We start from the raw sequence: 19042 nt of genomic DNA, 5'->3' as shown, positions 1-19042 counted from the left end.
GTATTTTTTGAATTGGAAATTCTTTTTCAAAAAGAAACAAACAAGGCATAAGTTTCTTGGGCCCTATAAATAGTACCATATACCTGCCCTAGTGTTGTCAATTATCAACACGAGACCCAAAAAACAGAGAAGTCTTCCGAGTGTGCTTGGTGGAGACAAGAGACTAGTAAGGGATGGTAAGAAAGTGGTTGGTCAAAGACACAGTAGATAAATTTGTCAATTCCTCTGGATTGTCAAACGAGAAAACTTCAACCCGTAAATAAAATCTACGGCGCTCAATCACGTGAGTCCAAAAGTGTCTTGGACGGTTTAGATTTCAAAAAAACTATTCGCGAGAATAGTTTAATTATTCTAGCGAATAATTTTTTTAAAATCCGGACTATTGATTGCCGGAACGAACGGTTAAGATTATGCGAAGCCGTAAATAAATTTCTCTATTGTAAAATAGTATCAATTAGAATAAGGGATGGTAAATAAGGTAATGGCAGGAACATGGTAGATACTGTTACCCATAGGGAATAGGGATAAGAGTGAAACTTCAAAGTTCAAACACTCCAACTCACACCCCATGGGAAGTATCAAAGAAAAGAATGTTAAAAAATAAATATCACTAGTTTTGTCAGAATTCAGATGATTCATCAATATGCAGTGTTGACCAGTCATATTTTCCAGAGAGAGAGAGAGGGAGGTATGCAACTATCTTATTCATTCCCATTTGTAGAGGAAAATTCAGGATCTAGATAGGGCTACTATAAATGTAGCAAAGTTTTAAGGAAAATTTTCACACTTACAGAGGAGGTGATGTGCAACTTTGACCAGAACCTAGGAACTAATATTCTAGAATATCATTCCTCAAAATGAACTCTAATTTAGCGAACCAAGCTTTAAAAAAAAAAAAAGAGAGTACAAAATACCATAAAGTAACGAACTCTTGAAAGATGGGGCTTTGTAAATGCCTGCTGAACACAATAATCAGGGTTACATGGGCCTTAAATTATTTTTTTTACAGGAGTTACAAATTTTTTTGGGTAGTTCCTATGTAATTTCTCATATCAAATAAGTCTTATGAGAATTATCTGTGTAGCAGTACCATGCGCTACAAAAATCACCGATTTTTTGAAGATTGTCATCCGCCGTATTATTTCTACAACAAGAAGCCGTGAAAAGAAGACGTACCCAGAAACCTTTTCAAGTTGGCCTTCTGTTCATCAATCTTCCCAGTTACACAACCCAGTGGTGTGTTATAATATAAGACAGAATGCTGGAAATCAGATGAAGTCCGGTTGGCCGGTTGATGTCAAGCAACGGTGCCACATGCGGCTGTTAGGGTCAACAACCCTGGGGTAAGATATGACTTCAGGAATGGGAAGGTAGACATAGTGTGTGTTGCATATGCCAACCGTGATGCCGCTATATCCAGCAAATGCACCATGAACCTACCAAGACCAAACATTGCATTGAATTAGTACCACGGGTGCAAATATTACCCAACTGATTCTAATTGATTCCTCTTATCTTTTAAAAACACTTATTCTGACGACGACGGATATACTAAAATGTAAAATACAATCCATAATTAGCCCGCGATGAAACTCAAAAACTCTTTGATGTAAGGGACCTATTTGTGGTAGCCAAAACTTAGCTGCATCTGTTGAAGGATTGAGATTGACTCAGCTATTTGTGTATGCTCTTGCATGATATGCTCACCCACTGGTTTCATCCGAGTGGGGAAGTTCAAGGCTTTACATGAGCCAAATAGAAGCTGATGTATTTCTCTTCAAATGGCTTTTACGAAATTAAGCCACCTACGAGGTCGAGCTCTCACTTGATTCAGGTGAGGAGAAACAACCCACCTTACTTGACCTTATCCCCGTTCAATTTCTTCTTGGGTTGGGTAAGGATTGGAAATAATCCACCTGGTAATCTACAGGTTAAGTTAGGGATTCAAGCCAGAGAAGTGCACTTTGTCGGAGAAGAAATGAAACTGTCAAGCGGAGAAGATTAAAATTAAACTGGTTGCATATATTCCTATGGGATACAAGCAGGGACACTTATACCTACTTTGACTTCTGAAGATAGAGTGACAGAGACCTCTAGTTTTGTAAACTGCTTCCACAGGTTGTGACAAGAGTAATCACAACCAAAGTATCGTAGTTACAGACTGCAATATATTATGGGAGGAAATAAGAAATGTAGCCAGATCTATTGGGAACAAAATAACACTGCCTCTGACTGCTCTAAAAAAGACTTGCGGTCGCAATGTCTAATGCAATAAAAGATTTAAGTGACGCCCTCCTTGACACCAATTAGTCTTCAATTGATTTTGCGAGAGATGGTTGAACTCGGTCTGACAACAACATCAATATCAATATCAAATCATACATGATGATATAAGATTGGCTTAACATCAATACCATTAACCTGGCTAAGAGTCCTGTTTTCTTCTGTGGGGTTTCTGCTTCCCTTAAGAATACTCTGCAGGGCATTCTTCCTATCCCTGAAGCTGACAGTTTAGCCCCGAGGGATAAAATTTTGTCTAGAGTTTGGTCATGGGCCTACAAAATGCTTTGTTGTGGTGGCAGAATGCAGCTTATTAGTTCTATGTTTAGCATTCGCGTCTACTGTACTGGGGGTCCATTTTCATTCTTCCTCTGAGTTGATTAATGATGTTGAGAGAACTCTTAGAGCTCTCTTCTGGAAAGGGCCTGGTCTGTAGACATCATTGGGCTAAAATCAAATGGGCTTCAGTCTGTGTTTCCAAAAAAGAAGGTGGTCTGGCTTTCAAGGTCTTCAGAGAATGGAAAAAGGCGGCATGGTAAGACACCTCTGGGCTGTACGTAAAAAGGCAGACATCACGTGGGTCAAGTGGATCCATACTTATGTTATTAAGTACCACAGTTTCTGGTCTGTGCAAATTCCAGACGACTGTTCTTGGACTCCTAGGAAGTTATTCCAGTTGAGGGATAGTGTTCAGGGGTGGATTACATGTGATTGGCAATGGCCAGTCCACTTTTCTATGGCATGATAATTGACATCCTTCTGGCCCTTCATTCAAACTCTATGGCAGGAGGGTGGTGTTCAATATGGAAAGGTCCATAGCCGCAAAAGGTGAGTTCAAGTATTGATGAGCTAGGAACCCTATAATTCAAGAGATGAGAGACAATATTCCTCCTGCTTTGGTTCCCGATGTTTCCAAAGAAGAGAGGTTAGATGGACTCTTTCTGGGACTGGTCAGTACTCTTCAAGATCTGCTTGGGAAACTATTAGGACTACCTCATGTGTTGTTAATTGGCACAAAGTGGTTTGGTTTAAAAACCACATCCCTAGATGGGCTGTGATGCTTTGGATGGCTTGCCATGGTAGACTTGGCACAAAGGACATAGAGTTTTCATGGGGAACTGTTAATAATGCCTCTTGTGTGCTTTGTGATGGAGGTGATGAGAGTCATTCTCATTTGTTTTTTGTGTGTCCTTTCTCTAGCTGGGTATGGCAGCATCTCCTTGGACAATGTGGGGTGTTCTAGGGAAACCTACGGGTTTTTATGAAGAGCTGGAGTGGATGATCCAGGGGGACAACCAAGGGTTTGTAATGAATTCTGTGTTCTACCTCCTGTTTTACGCAGCTGTTTATCACTTTGGGGGGGGGGGGGGGGGGGGAAGAAAGGAATTCAAGGATTTTCCAACCTAAGAAGGGAGATAGGGAGATGGTGCTGAACTGCATTCGTAGGGATATTAGAGCTTGCCTTGGCTCCTGGAAAAGTGCTAGTAGTTGTGTTTTATGGTGGAGGATTAGGGTAATGTTGGCTATTAGTAGGAAAGCTGATACTCTTTGGGTCCATTGTATCCATACCTACATGATTAAACATCGTTGTAGGTGGTCCATTGTATCAACTAGATTTGTTTGGTAGCAGAGTTAGCAAACCGATAATACCTATTTGTTCTATGTCACTTGAACTGCAGTTTTACCAGCCAATAAGATCAACATTATTGAGCAAGGGTTTCACTAACAATCTGAAATCTTGCTATGTAGTAAATGCGCCGTTTGACTACACATGAATGGACAATTGAGGATGAGAGACTCACAGCATTTTGACCCAGTACAGTACAGAGAATTCCATCTGATGCATTTGCACGGCATGCTCGGATCATGTATGTCGGATCAATGTACTTCACATCAGCTGTAGAACCCATATCCTTAAAGTACTTCTTTATCTGGCAGAAGATAGATAAGCTATTAGTAAGCATTGTACGTGGAAGGAAAGCAAGATAATGCAAACAAATCAAGGAGTATTTGTGATTTGTGAAGCACAGGAAGTGCCGTTACAACATACATGAGATGCTTTCATCAGAATATCAGATCTCTCTTTAGACTTTAAAAAAGTCAGTAATAAAACGAACTGATGAACAAAGTAACTTTTAAAAAGGTTCAAATGGCAAGCTGAACTGATAAGGTTCCACTTTCAACATTTTTTAAGGGAAATGTGCACTCAAAGCATGACGCCGGGAGAAGTTTTCATTGAGCAGAAAAATACAAAGGGTAGCAATAGAAGCAGCACATATCTGGTTGCTTGAGTAATATAGATAGTCCAGTAAGAAATTACAAACTTAATTACAACTGAATCCTCAACATTACCATTCAGATTTCAGACATACATTAAACAGACCATGCAATACCACTACGTAGGTAGAAAACAAATAAATTTAAACTCATAATGACATTGGCTAGAAAAACCTGCCTAATTGTCTGTAGAGGAAGCAAAGATAGGGGGCAAACTTGGTCAATAGAAGCCCTCATCTTGACAATCAAAATCAAAGAATCCTCTTGACTCATTCAGTCATATTTGTAGAGTAAGGTCAGAGTCATATTCCCAGCAAACATGACCCATGGTGAACCGACTCATACAAAAAAACAAATGCATCTGCACAAATTTCTTCTAAAGATCTATAAGCAAGGATTTGACATTACTGATCTCAATATTCACCGTCAATTTCATGTGAAAACTATTATAATTTCGCAATAGACCACAAGCCAACCGCAAATGACACTCATTACGGTGGGATAACTCTCGCATGGTTACGCAATTAGTGTTAGAAATCGAACATGAGAAACTCATTGGCCAGATTTTAAGCTTTCTTCAAACAATATAAAAGTTCCACACATTCACAACTAATAGAGAGAGCTCAGCCGACCTCTTTGGGCAACATGAGAAAGATTTTGCTTAATGTGATAACTCTCTGAAGTCTGAGCATCTCTTGATGCTGGACTCCCATTAATCTTGGAATGGTCTTAATTGTCGAGCACAAAAAAGAGAAGTTACTCGTACAGACTATCCAATTACTAGAATGATCGATTAGGTAATTAGAGAATCAACACATAAGTGACACTCAACTTACTAGACGTCTAAAGTCAATCTAGCCATGCATTGAGTTCAGTAAGTATTGAGCTAATTTTCAAGTAGATTGGACCAGGAATGGAAACTGTTCTGTTAATTACAGCGACAAAACAAATGACTGACTCATGGCCCCAGTGAGATGGTGATTCTCAAATCCTATTTACTCGTTATCATTTGGTGGATCACATCAATATCTCTCCCGGTTCAAATACTGAAGGATCAAGAATGAAGAAGAAAAAATTACAAGCTCAAACCAATATTAGCCCCTGCTTTTTTTGAATCTGTGCATCCACGTATTGAGAACAAGAAAATAAAGATTAGCACGACACCAACTTTTGCTTAGGTAATCAACTAAAAAAATACATCAGAGATATAGTTGGATAGCAGCAAGTACCATCCACAGAGATTGAAAGCTGCGTGGAGGAGCAACCACTAACCTGTTGCTGTAAATGTACACCAATATCTCCAAGTACAACATTTCCAGAAGCATCTGTGGCATTGGTTTTATGAAGAAAATCCTGCATCAAGAGGAATAACAATAAGCAAAAAATTATAGCCAGTTTTCTCATTTCTACATGATATTCTTGATCTAATCTAACATCATGCATACAGTACCAAAAATTGAAGCTCAACATAAATCTTAAAAGGTCCTAGCTGGGTTCCCAAAAGAAAAAAGAAGACAAATTAGATCGAGCAAATATGCCCCAGCACTATTGAAATTTAGCAGGGAAAAAAGGGGGGAAAAAAAAGTAAAAAACACATGTGTAGCACTCCACCCTACCCTATTAATTAAACATAAGCACAGCCACTAATTTCAGTACTTGAAGGCCATATATTCTACTAGGAAAAAAAAGTAATGAGTGTATTCTTGGAAATAGTCCCCACGGTGGCAACTGACAAGTGAAAAGATGGGTCATTCAACTAAAAATGGCTAAATTACTACGTTCTCACTCGGAAAAGAGGCAATATCTTAAAAAGATCAGTTGACGCTTGGTACATTAGAAGAAGTAAGATAGTCATTTCAAACCATTCTAACAGCGTAATTACCACAGTACAAGTGACTAAAACTCAACATAAGAAATTTTACCAGCCAAATTTCAAAATTGAAGTGTCAGAATAGTTAAATTTCTGCATTAAGAAACAAAGATTTCTTATTCCACGACGACTAGACAATATGTCATGGTGGTAGGCCCTAGGTGACTAAGTGTAGTCCTGGATTTACAGTTATTGAAAACATAAGTCAACAAAGCAAAAAAGTGGAAAGAGAAGGTGGAATGAAAAAAAATGAATGGACAAATTTACATATAACTTCATAGCTAAGATGTTCCATTTTCTAGCGATATACAGCATCAAAACACGAAGGAAAATCAAATTGGAGGGCCAAGATGTCAAAAAAGTTTCCAGAAAAGCTTCTATGAAATTTAACAAACTATAAGTAAATGTCAAAGAACAACTGCTTATCCAATTTTCAGGAGAGAGATTCTGGAACAGAAGATTTGCATAGAAGCAAATATTCCAGAAACGACGTTACTGACAAATTCCAAGGGGAAAAAATGCATAATGTTGCACAACACTATCTCAGCTTGGGTGCTATACAAATGAACTGAACTACGCCAGGAAACCATCTGCGAATTGGCGTGTCCAATACGTGGACACAGCGCCCTTTTGGAGTGTTGGTGCTTCATAGTCTGCGATGTGGTAAATTAAAAGAAGCAATTCTCCAAACACAAGTCACGAATCCAATGGAAAAGCGGCTGGTTGCAGGTTTCTAACACTGAACTTTGTTGTTCAACTCACAAATTCATAAGAAAAAAAGGCAAGCTTTCCAATGAGCTACAACATTGTCATCTAGTGACATAAACATCTTCCAAACTCCAAAGACAGATAAAGACGTCGTTTACTTTCAAACCAACTTGAGAACCTACTTTTGCCACAAAACATGTTCTACTGTCCTGTCAAAGGAATCACTCATCAAAAGGATATCACTTCAGCCACAAAAGAGGTCATGAAATGAGCAATTCAACAACTTCAGACGTCATAAAAACTGTAAGCTTAATAAAATCCTTTAGGTTGGATGTTACATGCAACAATTTCTCATGTGTTTTCTTCAGAACGTCTTCAATAAGCGGTGAAAGAAAAAGTATTAAGTACTGCAAATCAGATTACATGAGGGGAAAACATAAAAGCATTTCCACTTATACGTGACAACAATAGCCATCCATGGATAATATATGTGAATACAGTTTGACCTAGAAGCCTATGAATGAGAACACAGCATATCTGACCTGCCCAGCTCCCTCTGCCACGCAGATTACAGCTGACCCTTTTGTCTCAAGTAGGTACTTTAGATGTCTCAGGACACCATGGGGTCCATGTAAATTAAAAGGTACCTTAAAGTTACAATTATAGACTCAGTCAATGATTCAATAGCTAGACTAATATAAGCAATATTGAATTCAGTCATGAGTATACTGAGAAGTACCTCTGGGATCAAACATATATCGATTTGTCCACTAGCAAGAGACGCATGCATGGCTATAAATCCACTACTGCGACCCATCAATTTAACAATTCCAACACCACGATAAGCACTGTGTGCCTGTTAGAAGATCAACACACACACACAAAAGAAATCAAGAACTCAATAATAGGGAAGGGTACTAGACATCATCTACACAACTCACATAAATGTAGAGAACTAAATGAATATAGGTTCACAATGCCCAATGAACAAGGTCAAGGACATGGAGGAATTAAAAACCAGTACCTCAATGTATGCAGAATTTATTGCTCGCTGTGCTTCTTCAACAGCGGTATCAAAACCAAAAGTTTTATCCATCAGCAGAATATCATTGTCTATAGTTTTTGGCACACCCACTACGGCCACCTTTAGCCTTCTTTTGCGGCACTAAACACCAGAGGGTGAAAAATTAGACTTCGCAAATGGCACAGAAAAAACAAGAAGAAGCGAATAAAGGAAGTCTTCATAACTAAAAGTTCAGGAGAATAAGGTAAAACCTAGAAAAAATCAACACTAAAGAGGATGTAAACCTCCTAGCAGCACATGGTGAAGAATGCAATACTATAAGAACACGTATTACATGAGAACTTTAGTTTTTTTCATATGCATGTCTTCCCAAAGGTTGCAGGAAAAAAGGCAAATAACATGCAAAGGTTAAAATTGAGAAGGAATCAATTAAACTTGACCAAACATGTTCTACGGAACCAAGTTTACAAACAACATTAATATACATAATAACAATATAACATAATGGAACAATATGTAAAAGGATTACAACCTCATTGTGGATTGCATTAGCACCGGCATGGGTTCCATTTCCACCCAACACAAAAAGCATGTTGATTCCTCCTTCCTGAAATTGATCGGCTCACATGTGTAAGAACACATTATCCATCACACTATTCAGAAACACTAGAGAAACCATGTGAAAGATCTGTAGGTGAAAGATATACAGCACCTCCATCCTGTCCACAATGTTGCTAACACTGGGTCCTCCACGAGAGACTCCTAACAAACTTCCGCCAGAAAGATGGACATTTTGAACCACTTGCCTGGATAGCTAACAATCAAGGACAACCAAGCAAATGATTTGTTTTGCAACACATATTCACAAACAAGAAGAGGCATGCATATCTTAAATTTTAAAACATGAGAGAACCAAAAATCATCAAGCCTTGTCTCAACTCTATTGGATTGACTTCACGGAACAAGATATGACCATTAAAACATAGGGCTTGTTTCACACGCTACCACTAGCATACGTTTCAGATTATTTCACAAGAAGCTCAAACAATTACAGTTGGAGATTATTTCGTAGTTCATTGAGGTTATCTAAGCTCCCACTACGCCAAATCTTGACAGAGCTATGGGTGGCAAGACAAAGGCATGCCATAAACCATAGCCACATGCAAACGGCAACATAGGCAAGTAAACAAAGGCTGTCACAAAAGAACCAGGATAAATAAATGACCATTACAAGGTTACATATCACTTATCATCCAAAAACTGCAAAATAGTGTAGCTACTTAGTGGCTGCTTGCCTGCAAAACCCCCCACCCCCCAACATTGTTGGATAAGTTACTGATTTATTTAATGATCCTTTCAAACATCATGTAGTGACTGGTGATAAATCCAATGTAGTAAATCATATTGAAACAAAGCATGGCAATAAATGAACTGGTCAGAATAAAGGTTGGAAGAATATCTTGAACGTGCGAAAACAGTTATTTCAACTCAAATATAGTTTTTGGGTAGGCAGTTTCAAGGAAGAAACAAGAACTCACAGGCATTTCACTTAGGTCTTCGTCTGAAAATCCGCGGTAACCAAAAGGAATTCCAACAATCTTTTTCACACCATATATCTCAAGGGTGATGACAATCTGCAGCCATTACCAAAACAAATTAAAAGATGACAATCTGCAAGCAACAAGACAATTCCTCCAACGATGACAAAGTTCAAAAAGGGGTCATGTAAATCTGAAAACATATTGCCTTTTGTTTTTATCTTCTACGTTCTAAACACAATAAGTGGTGTAGGCATTCCACAAAAAAGTCTTAAAGAGCAATATACCTATAATTTTTAAAAAAAAAATGCTTGTGTTGGAAGAAAATAGTTCATTTGAAATGTGCCATCGTTCCAGAGTGTCTGGATGATTGAATACAAATCCTATGATGACAATATTGAAAGATGAATCCCGTTTTGAAGCAACTAGGGCTTTTAAGCAGAAGAGAGATATTTGCACAGAATAACTACCTGTCTGATGACATCATTAAGACCAGGGCACAGTCCTCCGCAAGTAACAATTGCTGCTTTTACTTCTTCTGGTTTGAAGTATATTTTCTCCCGAGGACCAGCACGATGAACCCTGGAAAGTAATAAGAACAACTCCATTATGCAATAACTCGGCACACATCCCAAGGAAACTAATACTTGCAGTGAAATATAAAAGCGCATACATGAATAACAACAGAATATAACATCAAACAATATGTCTAACTATGTATAGGCATAGAACTACTAAAGTAACTCTTCTTTTCATCATAGATTCAGAGTGACGTTTCCTTCTCATCGCAAAATTTGGTTCCCCCTCGGTATGGGTATATGCTCATTCCATTGGTCACTTCGATGATCCAAACTGTTCCTTTTGTCCAGATTCATTTGCTAGGAGGCTAAGACTACGCAAAAAATCACTTCAATCAGCTACCAATAAGTGTTTCATCGAGACATTTATTTCTTTTTTAAGATTCACGACTAAAAAATGCACTCCTGAATCAAGTGCTTTCCGACACCTAATTGACCTCTATTGTTGCAGTCTTGTAGCTAGTAAATTCGGACCCATTGAACAGTTTTGATCGTCAAAGTGAGACACGGAATGAAAATACCATCATCATTGATCATTTGGTTCATGAAATATTGAGAATATCCCCAAGTCTATTTGGAGAGTATCATAGACAACAATTCTGAAAGGTTTCTGTTACAAGAATATGAAGAGTTTTTGCCTATTAGTATATGAGATTACCATTGCTCCACCCAAGTACAATCAAGATCAATGCACTCAGCACCAGCTGATGTAGGAGAGGTATAGCGTATTGTCTGAAATACCAAAGAAAAAGGAAGGGGCAAATAACACATCAGCTAGAAGGAAATGCCAGCGTAATTATAAGTAATCCTCAGGTGTTGTACGAATCTCTAATTTCAAAAGAAAATAAAATCCCAATGAGGGTCAAATTATGAAAAGAATTGACTCTCATCTGTGTATCAAGAGAAGTGACTTCGAGGCAAACCTATCGTCTTGTATTTCTCCAGCTATTTTCACCATTTAAGTACAAGAATTACCAAATAATGAAAATAGGAGATCATATTACCGTTTCAGAGATTGCTTTAATAATTACATTACTTTCTAAATTCTTTTAATCCGCAAACAAACTACGGTTACACGTAATTGTTTTGAGGATAGAAATACAAATTTATTGTACGACTTCCTTAAGAGCGGAATGAATCTGTACTTGCCCCTATGACCACATCCGAAATCATGAGAACTTACAAAAGATTCTCTCTGTCCACAAACATCTGCTATCCAATTTATTTTGTATTCATATTTACGTTGTTGGACAAACTAATTTTAAAACTATATTACTTCGCGAATTACTTTAATTCACAAACAAATTATGGTTAGATGTAGTTGTTTTGAGGAGAAAAACAAATAATTATACTGTACAACTCCCTTAAAAGCTGAATGAAAAATGCTTACCCAATGACTACATCTGAACTAATGAAAACTTACAAAAGATTCTCTCTGTCCACCAGTATCTGTGATTTGCTTTATTTTGTATTTAGATGTACATTATTTGACAAAATTAATCAATCCCTCTACAATACAAGCTCTTGATTAAGATAAAATCAATTATTTGTGATAAACTGGAGATGATATACTTGTACACTTTAGCTTGAGGGGAGCTTAGGAAATAATAGTGTGAAACATTAATAGTAAGGTTCAGCATACATGACTTGACGACAGAAGTCTCTTTCCTAGTAATTCAACTCACATCTTGCAAAGTTCAATGTTTTCACTTAGGTTCAGAAACTAACATAGCAAAAATGTAATACCTACATAGTATAGCGCCTAGAAGGAAATAAAAACAATAAAAGCTGGGGGTTGGGGTAGGGGTAGGGGTAGGGGGAGAACTACATGTACGCTGAAGTCTAAGTAAACAGTGACCAGTGAGGACCAAAAAGAATCTCACATAAGTGCATATATGATGGACATTTAATCTCTATCCAATTATGTAAAAAGAAAATTAAAAATGATGCTAAGCAAGACAGTCAATTTCTCCAAAATATAAGATATCTTCATACTAAATTAGAACTTTGATTGTAGATACAAGACATTTAATATGCACTAATGCTACTAATTAGAGCTTGTCCAAAATTGGTTAATAATTACGTTCACAATTAGTATATGAGCCTGGGCGGCTTCTCAACTCATTGCCAATTGGTTTTGAGTTGGTTGCTTTAACATGGTATCAGAGCTAGACTTTCATAGGTTTGGAGACAAGACTCTCTTAATTGATTGCACCGTTGTTTGTGCCTAAGTGCACCTTGTTGTGTTATAATCCCTCGTTATGGATATCTATCCACATGTGAGTCAGGGGTTGTGCCTCTGAAACTAGTGCATGAGCCTAGGCATCCTCTCCACTCATTGCCAATTGATTTTGAGTTGGATGCTTTAGCATTACTTAGTGACATTCTACGCTGATGAAAGACTAATGCAACCAAAAAAAAAAAGGCACACAAAGTTGATATTCAAAACCATTAGGAAGAGAAGCAACTAATTCCATGACGAGTATCTGTGACAAATAAGTGAATATAACCACAATCTTTGGGTCCACAAGATGTCAAAGGTTTGGTCTAACCAAGAAGAATGACTTCTAAGGTGCTAGACCAAAAGGTTGAATAGCAGATCGACTGCCTTTTAAAGGATAAAATTAAAAACTTCAAGGCCCTATTTGATTGGTTGGACTATTAATGATAGGACATATAATCCCATAGTATCTACAGTTTAAACCCAATGAACAAACAATGATGGAATTAATAATAGCATGTCTCCCAATGTATTGTACTTTCCACATTCTGTGGGATTAATCGTCCAATGGACGAGTTACCCTTCACCAATAGTTGCATGCCCAAGGGGTAGAATTAGTTTGACGTGCAAACTGATCATAAACTTCTATCGCATCAACAAAAACACCAAAAAAAAGTCTAAGCACACAAAGATCATGAGAATAAGCTCGAACTCCTCGTACCTTCAGAAGTACTCTGTCATTGTTATTAATATACCCATGCCATGTCTCATCAGATGGATAACCATCAGCAAACTCTTCTGTGGGACTCCTAAAACAGAACATATGTATTTTTTGAGAGAGAGAGAGAGAGAGAGAGAGCAATTTGTTGCCACACATAAGACGACAAATCGACAAGGAAAACTTCTAGTTGACGAGAAACAGTTAAGTAAAGCGGGAAAAATGAAATAAAAAAGTACTTTTTGAATTAAGGCTAATATACTATCCATTTCACAATGTAATGGAGATTCCATTATAGTGCAGATCATGTTTTAACAAATGGGTGCTTTATAGATTCAAATCTCCATTACAAGGTGTAATGGAGAGAGGCCCCTTGTATTGCAGATCTTTGCTTGACAAGTCATCTATAAATGTATGGATGAATTATAGAAAGTCACTTATATCAAATATGACTACATATTTCAAATATTGAATTCAAAGTTCCCCTTTCAGTTTTGAAATATTATTAAGCTGCTCTTTGTGGCTTTATTCTCTCATATCTAGCCAATTCTGTTTCTTGCCATTTGAGGTGGCAACATTTTGCGTGTAATGGACCTCTCCATTTTTGAGTGGCGAAGTAGCTAAGATGGGCAAAATTCTACTCAATCAGAAAGCATACAACTGTACAAGCAACTATGAAGCACGGGTACTTCGAAAATGTCACCGTATGCGTACCGGGTATGGGTACGGGTACAGCGTGGATACGGCAAAAACAAACTGGATACGGCAAAATTGTGTCGGGTACTTTTGGTAATTTTGGGTACGGCAAGGGTACGGCACGGGTACGCCAAGGGTACAGCACGGGTACGGCAAGGGTACGGGACGGGTACGGCAAGGGTACGTTTTAGCCCAAAATGAATTTTTTTCAAAATTTCTGGGATTTTTTTGTAAATAATTATAAAATGTGGGCTTATTGTGTAATTTATTTGTCATTTATAAACACCCCTCTCTCTCTTTGTCCCTCTCTCTCTTCATCTCTCTCTGTATATTTTTTTTATCGATCGGAATAATCTCTCTCTTTGTATATATGTACGAATGTATGCATGTGTAATGTATATGTATATATGTATCTGAAATTCTGAATACTAATAGATATGCAGTAGATATGCATATTTTGTACTGATTTTGCTTTTTGTTGGTAAAATGGGTTTATATTTCATTTTATGCAATAAAAAAATAGAAAAACATTATATATGCCGTAACCTTGCCGTACCCGTACCCTACTTTTTTGGGATTTTGCCGTTTTCCGTACCCATACCGCGTACCGGTACCCGTGCTCCATAGACAAGCAATGTAGGTAAGCATTTGCGGAAAAAGATTTATAATTCTGACCGGAACAACTCGAAGTTAGTCAAAAAATTCAGCAGCATACAAGGCGAAATGAAGCAGAAATTCTGTATTCACTACTTATACGTAGAGGTACCCAAGTGCAAAATCCCAATACCTCAACATATTGAACTGAGGCTCAAGTGATCTTCCAGTAATCCATATTCATACGTTACAAACAAACTAAAACTTCAAAACAAACACTTCGATCACATAAAGAAATTAACCACTCAAAGTTCGTAAAGATTTTGTCACCATACAAGCGATCAAAGATGAATCACTGAAATTCACTATGCATTAGTATGAAATGAAGCACAAGTACAAAGCCAAACAATGCAAATGAGAATCCTCCAATACGTCATTGCTAAAATTTCAAAACACATATTCAATCCGTCCCAAATTGCTCATCCACTAGGAAAAGTCGTACAATTTTCGAATCCAAAGAATCAAAATGCTTATGCGCATCATCTATGAAGCACCGACACCTCTAAAGGTCGAGGTATCGCAGTGTCGGACACGGGGACACCGCGGGGACACGTACGGGACACGCCACGTGCCGTGTCCCATAATTTAATTTGAATTTTTCACGGGGACACCGTGGGGACACGGCGGGGACACAGCTGGGGACACCGCGGGGACACCGATGGGGACACGGCAGGGGCCAAACTGCAATTTTAAAAAAAATTTGGGGCCAAACTGTAATTTTTGAAAAAATTGGGGGTCAAACTGTAATTTTTTTTTAAAATTTTGGGTGCCAAACTATAATTATTTATTTATATATATATATATAAATAAATAAATATACACGTGGCGTGTCCCCCGCCGTGTCCGTGTCCGTGTCCCCATTTTTTTAGAATTCCCGTGTCCCGGTGTCGGTTTCGGTGTTCGTGTTCGTGTTCGTGCATCATCATTCAAATTCTTTATAAAATATTGCATAGAAGTACTTTATTTTCTTATTCAAAAGTTTCACGACTTGCTCGTACATGACAAGCAATTGGGGATTAAAAAAAAATATAATACTCCCTCCATCCCATTTTTTTGGTTCACCTTTCCATTTTTGTCCGTCCCAAAATAACTATCCACTTTCTATTTTAGGTTGTCCAATTTCATTAGTTTTCCAATACTATCCTTGTAAAGTGTTGATAGATACATTCAAAAAGTAGAACGAAACGGCATTTGCAGAAAAAGTTGCTTGAAATTTGTATTGAGAAATGATTTTGGCACTCCACTTTTGTTTAGGTTAGGATTGTGTAATTTTAGGTTAGGATTGTGTAATGCATTTGCAATTTTTGCCTTCATTCGAATTACAAGTTTCATATAGACCAAATCGTAAAATGATCACTTCAATGCTATCGTAATGGAGGGGATATGAAATCCCACCAAACAAACAAGCCACAAGTAAACAAGCTAAACTCGCACAATACATGACATTACCTTGGCCTTAAAACCTAACATGTCAATCAAACTTCTATCTCGTCAACTAATCATATTGCATTTGTCACTTGCTGCAGCTTCCGTCGAATCCATCCAACGTGTATGTGAGATTGGGAGGTGCTTATGGGCTCCAAGACGCATCAATTATGCTAGAAAATTGACGAGCAATTGGGAAGCTCTCCGTAACAAAGCATCTGAATTAGGTATCAAGAAACAAGACATTGTTGACAAAATCGAATTCGAGCGGCATAAAACTCTTACAAAAGAATGTGATGATCGGAGAAAAAAGGTGGTAGAAATGGAAAACAAGGTTGAGACCATAAAGCAAGAGTTCAACGTTGAGAAGAAATGTGTTATGGGATTATGTCCAGACATTTTTAGGCGTACAAAGCTTGGTGAGCGGGTGATAAATATGATCAATGACATTGACCTACTCATAGAAAAATCCAAATTTGAAAATGGATTTCTCGTTGATTCACCACCGGCTAGAGTTAGGCTAGAACCCGCTTTGACGTTGTCAAGTTCTACCCATCATACATTGGACATGTACTGAATAAACTTTGAGATGGGAACACTCAAAAGATTGGTATTTGGGGAATGGGAGGAGTAGGCAAGACTACTATAATGGAACTCTTGAAAAATTCACCTGAAGTCAAAACATATTTCAATTTTGTCCAGACATTTTTAGGCGTACAAAGCTTGGTGAGCGGGTGATAAATATGATCAATGACATTGACCTACTCATAGAAAAATCCAAATTTGAAAATGGATTTCTACCATAGGCTAGAGTTAGGCTAGAACCCGCTTTGACGTTGTCAAGTTTTGCCCATCATACATTGGACATGTACTGAATAAACTTCAAGATGAGAGCACTCAAAAGATTGGTATTTGGGGAATGGTAGTAGTACGTATGACTATTATAATGGAACTCTATTCACCTGAACTCTGGAACTCTTGAACTCAAGACAAAATCAAAATATGTTTTGACTTTAGGTGAATTGTCTGGAACTCTTGAAACTCAAGACAAAATTGAAATATGTTTTGACTTTCAGGTGAATTGTTCAAGAGTTCCATTATAGTAGTCTTACCTACTCCTCGCATTCCCCAAATACCAATCTTTTGAGTGCTCTCATCTCGAAGTTTATTCAATACCATGTCTAGTGTATGATGGGTAGAACTTGACAGTGTTAAAGCGGATTCTAGCCTAAATCTAGCTGGTGGTGAATTAACGAGAAATCCATTTTCAAACTTGGACCTTTCTATGAGTAGGTCAATGTCATTGATCATATTTACCACCCGCTCACCAAGCTTTATACGCCCAAAAATGTTTGTACATAATCCCATAACACATTTCTACTCAACGTTGAACTCTTGCTTTATGGTCTCAACCTTGTTTTCCATAACTGCCACCTTTTTCCTCCAATTATCACATTCTTTGGTAGGAGTTTTCTGCAGCTCAAATTCGATTTTTCTACTATGTCTTATTTCTTGATACCTAAGTCAGATGCTTTGTTACGGAGAGCTTCCCAATTGCTCATCAATTTTCTGGCATAATTGATGCGTCTAGCAATTGGAGCCCATAAGCACCTCCCAATCTCACAGACAGGTTATGGAATGCCATCTCATTGACTCACCTTGTCCCTCTTTTATGTACAAATGCCTTAGTCACACTTGCCTAGATAGAGATGGCTTGCCAACCAACGGTAAAGTAAGATCAGAGTTCCACAGTCTCAATGCTCCTAGATCTCCCACCTGTTGGTTGACGATGCGTAAGCTTAGTTAGATTTCTATTAGCTTATTTAAGGAAGGTAGCTCTTCTAAAAAGTAAGTGAAAGTTAATAAATTTTCATGGAAGCTGCAGCAAGTGACAAATGCAATATGATTAGTTGACAAGATAGAAGTTTGATTGAGATGTTAGGTTTTTAAGGCCAAGGTAATGTCATGTATTGTGCGAGTTTAGCTTGTTTACTTGTGGCTTGTTTGGTGGGATTTCATATCCCCTCCATTACGATAGCATTGAAGTGATCATTTTGCCATTTGGTCTATATGAAACTTGTAATTCAAATGAAGACAAAAATTGCAAATGCATTACACAATCCTAACCAAAACAAATACCAGATTTTGAAAAATGTGCTACGTGTATTTTGAAACAATGACAAGTTTTTGAGTCCATTTATCAAAATGTGAAATACTAAAAGGGAATTGATTTTCACACTCCCCTTTTTATATCCACACCCTTTTTTATCTTTTAGACAAAAAAAAAAACACGTGTGGATATCATAGAAGGAGTGTGAAAATCAATTTCCATATTGAAATCATTTTTCATTCGGAATATAGTGTAATGATTACATGTCCCCTTAAATAGTTGGATTGACCAAAATTTTGGGACGGGGAGAGTACTCATGCACGACTTGTATTTTGTTTTTTTACCAGAAAATTGCATACGTGACGTGACAAGCGATTGAGGAGTAAACGAAACCTAAAACAGACGAACGCATAGGATTAGATTTTCCAGGTACCTCATCTTGAGGCAAAAAGTGGAGGGAATGGGAACGACGTCGTCGTGGAATACGTCCGTGAGGTGAGGGATGTTGAATCGGGCCTCGAAGTCCTCCTGGAACCTGGACGGCCACTGCGGATCGCTGAAGTCAATAGTGGCTGCTGCGGTGGAGCGGGGCCTCGTGTTCTCCGCCGCGTGCGCGCGAAGCAACTTCTTGCGAGTCCTCTTCTGGTTCAGTCTCGAGCAGAGGAGTCGTTGGACGGAGGAGGGAGAGTTGGTCGCCGGAATAACGAGCTTCGGGGCGGTCGCCGCCGCGAGCGAGTCCATTCGAAGGACTTCGCTCGACTGTGTGATCGCGAGGTCAGTCGATGAGAGCGAGAGAGAGAGAGTGATCACGGTAGAGAGAGAGGCTAGAGAGCAGACACGGTCGGAGGGCATATTCTTCAATTGGGTAAATTCCATCGACACCCCTGATGTTTTCATTAGTGACAGATACCCTCATCAAGTACAAGAAATAACAATGAACCTC

The 19042-nt window shown here is 38.2% G+C and overlaps 1 protein-coding gene across 1 annotated transcript; it reads right to left on the bottom strand.

Annotated features, from left to right (window-relative positions):
* Nucleotides 1–913: 913 nt before the first annotated feature.
* Nucleotides 914–18933, bottom strand: LOC131302390 (ATP-dependent 6-phosphofructokinase 5, chloroplastic). The gene is made up of 13 exons (XM_058328981.1): nt 18533–18933; nt 13218–13305; nt 10934–11007; nt 10168–10279; nt 9698–9793; nt 8872–8973; nt 8692–8766; nt 8160–8300; nt 7875–7991; nt 7678–7782; nt 5830–5910; nt 4083–4211; nt 914–1436 (listed from the first exon to the last, which is right to left on the bottom strand). Exons 1-13 carry the CDS (start codon nt 18838–18840, stop codon nt 1269–1271), a joined length of 1596 nt encoding a protein of 531 aa, XP_058184964.1. The 5' UTR covers nt 18841–18933; the 3' UTR covers nt 914–1268.
* Between the last annotated feature and the right edge of the window lie 109 nt (nt 18934–19042).

The sequence above is a fragment of the Rhododendron vialii genome, chromosome 10a, assembly GCF_030253575.1.
Source record: "Rhododendron vialii isolate Sample 1 chromosome 10a, ASM3025357v1".
Taxonomy (NCBI): Eukaryota; Viridiplantae; Streptophyta; class Magnoliopsida; order Ericales; family Ericaceae; genus Rhododendron; species Rhododendron vialii.
The sequence above is the reverse complement of the archived record's forward strand: the minus strand, read 5'-3'. Positions and strand labels throughout refer to the sequence as shown.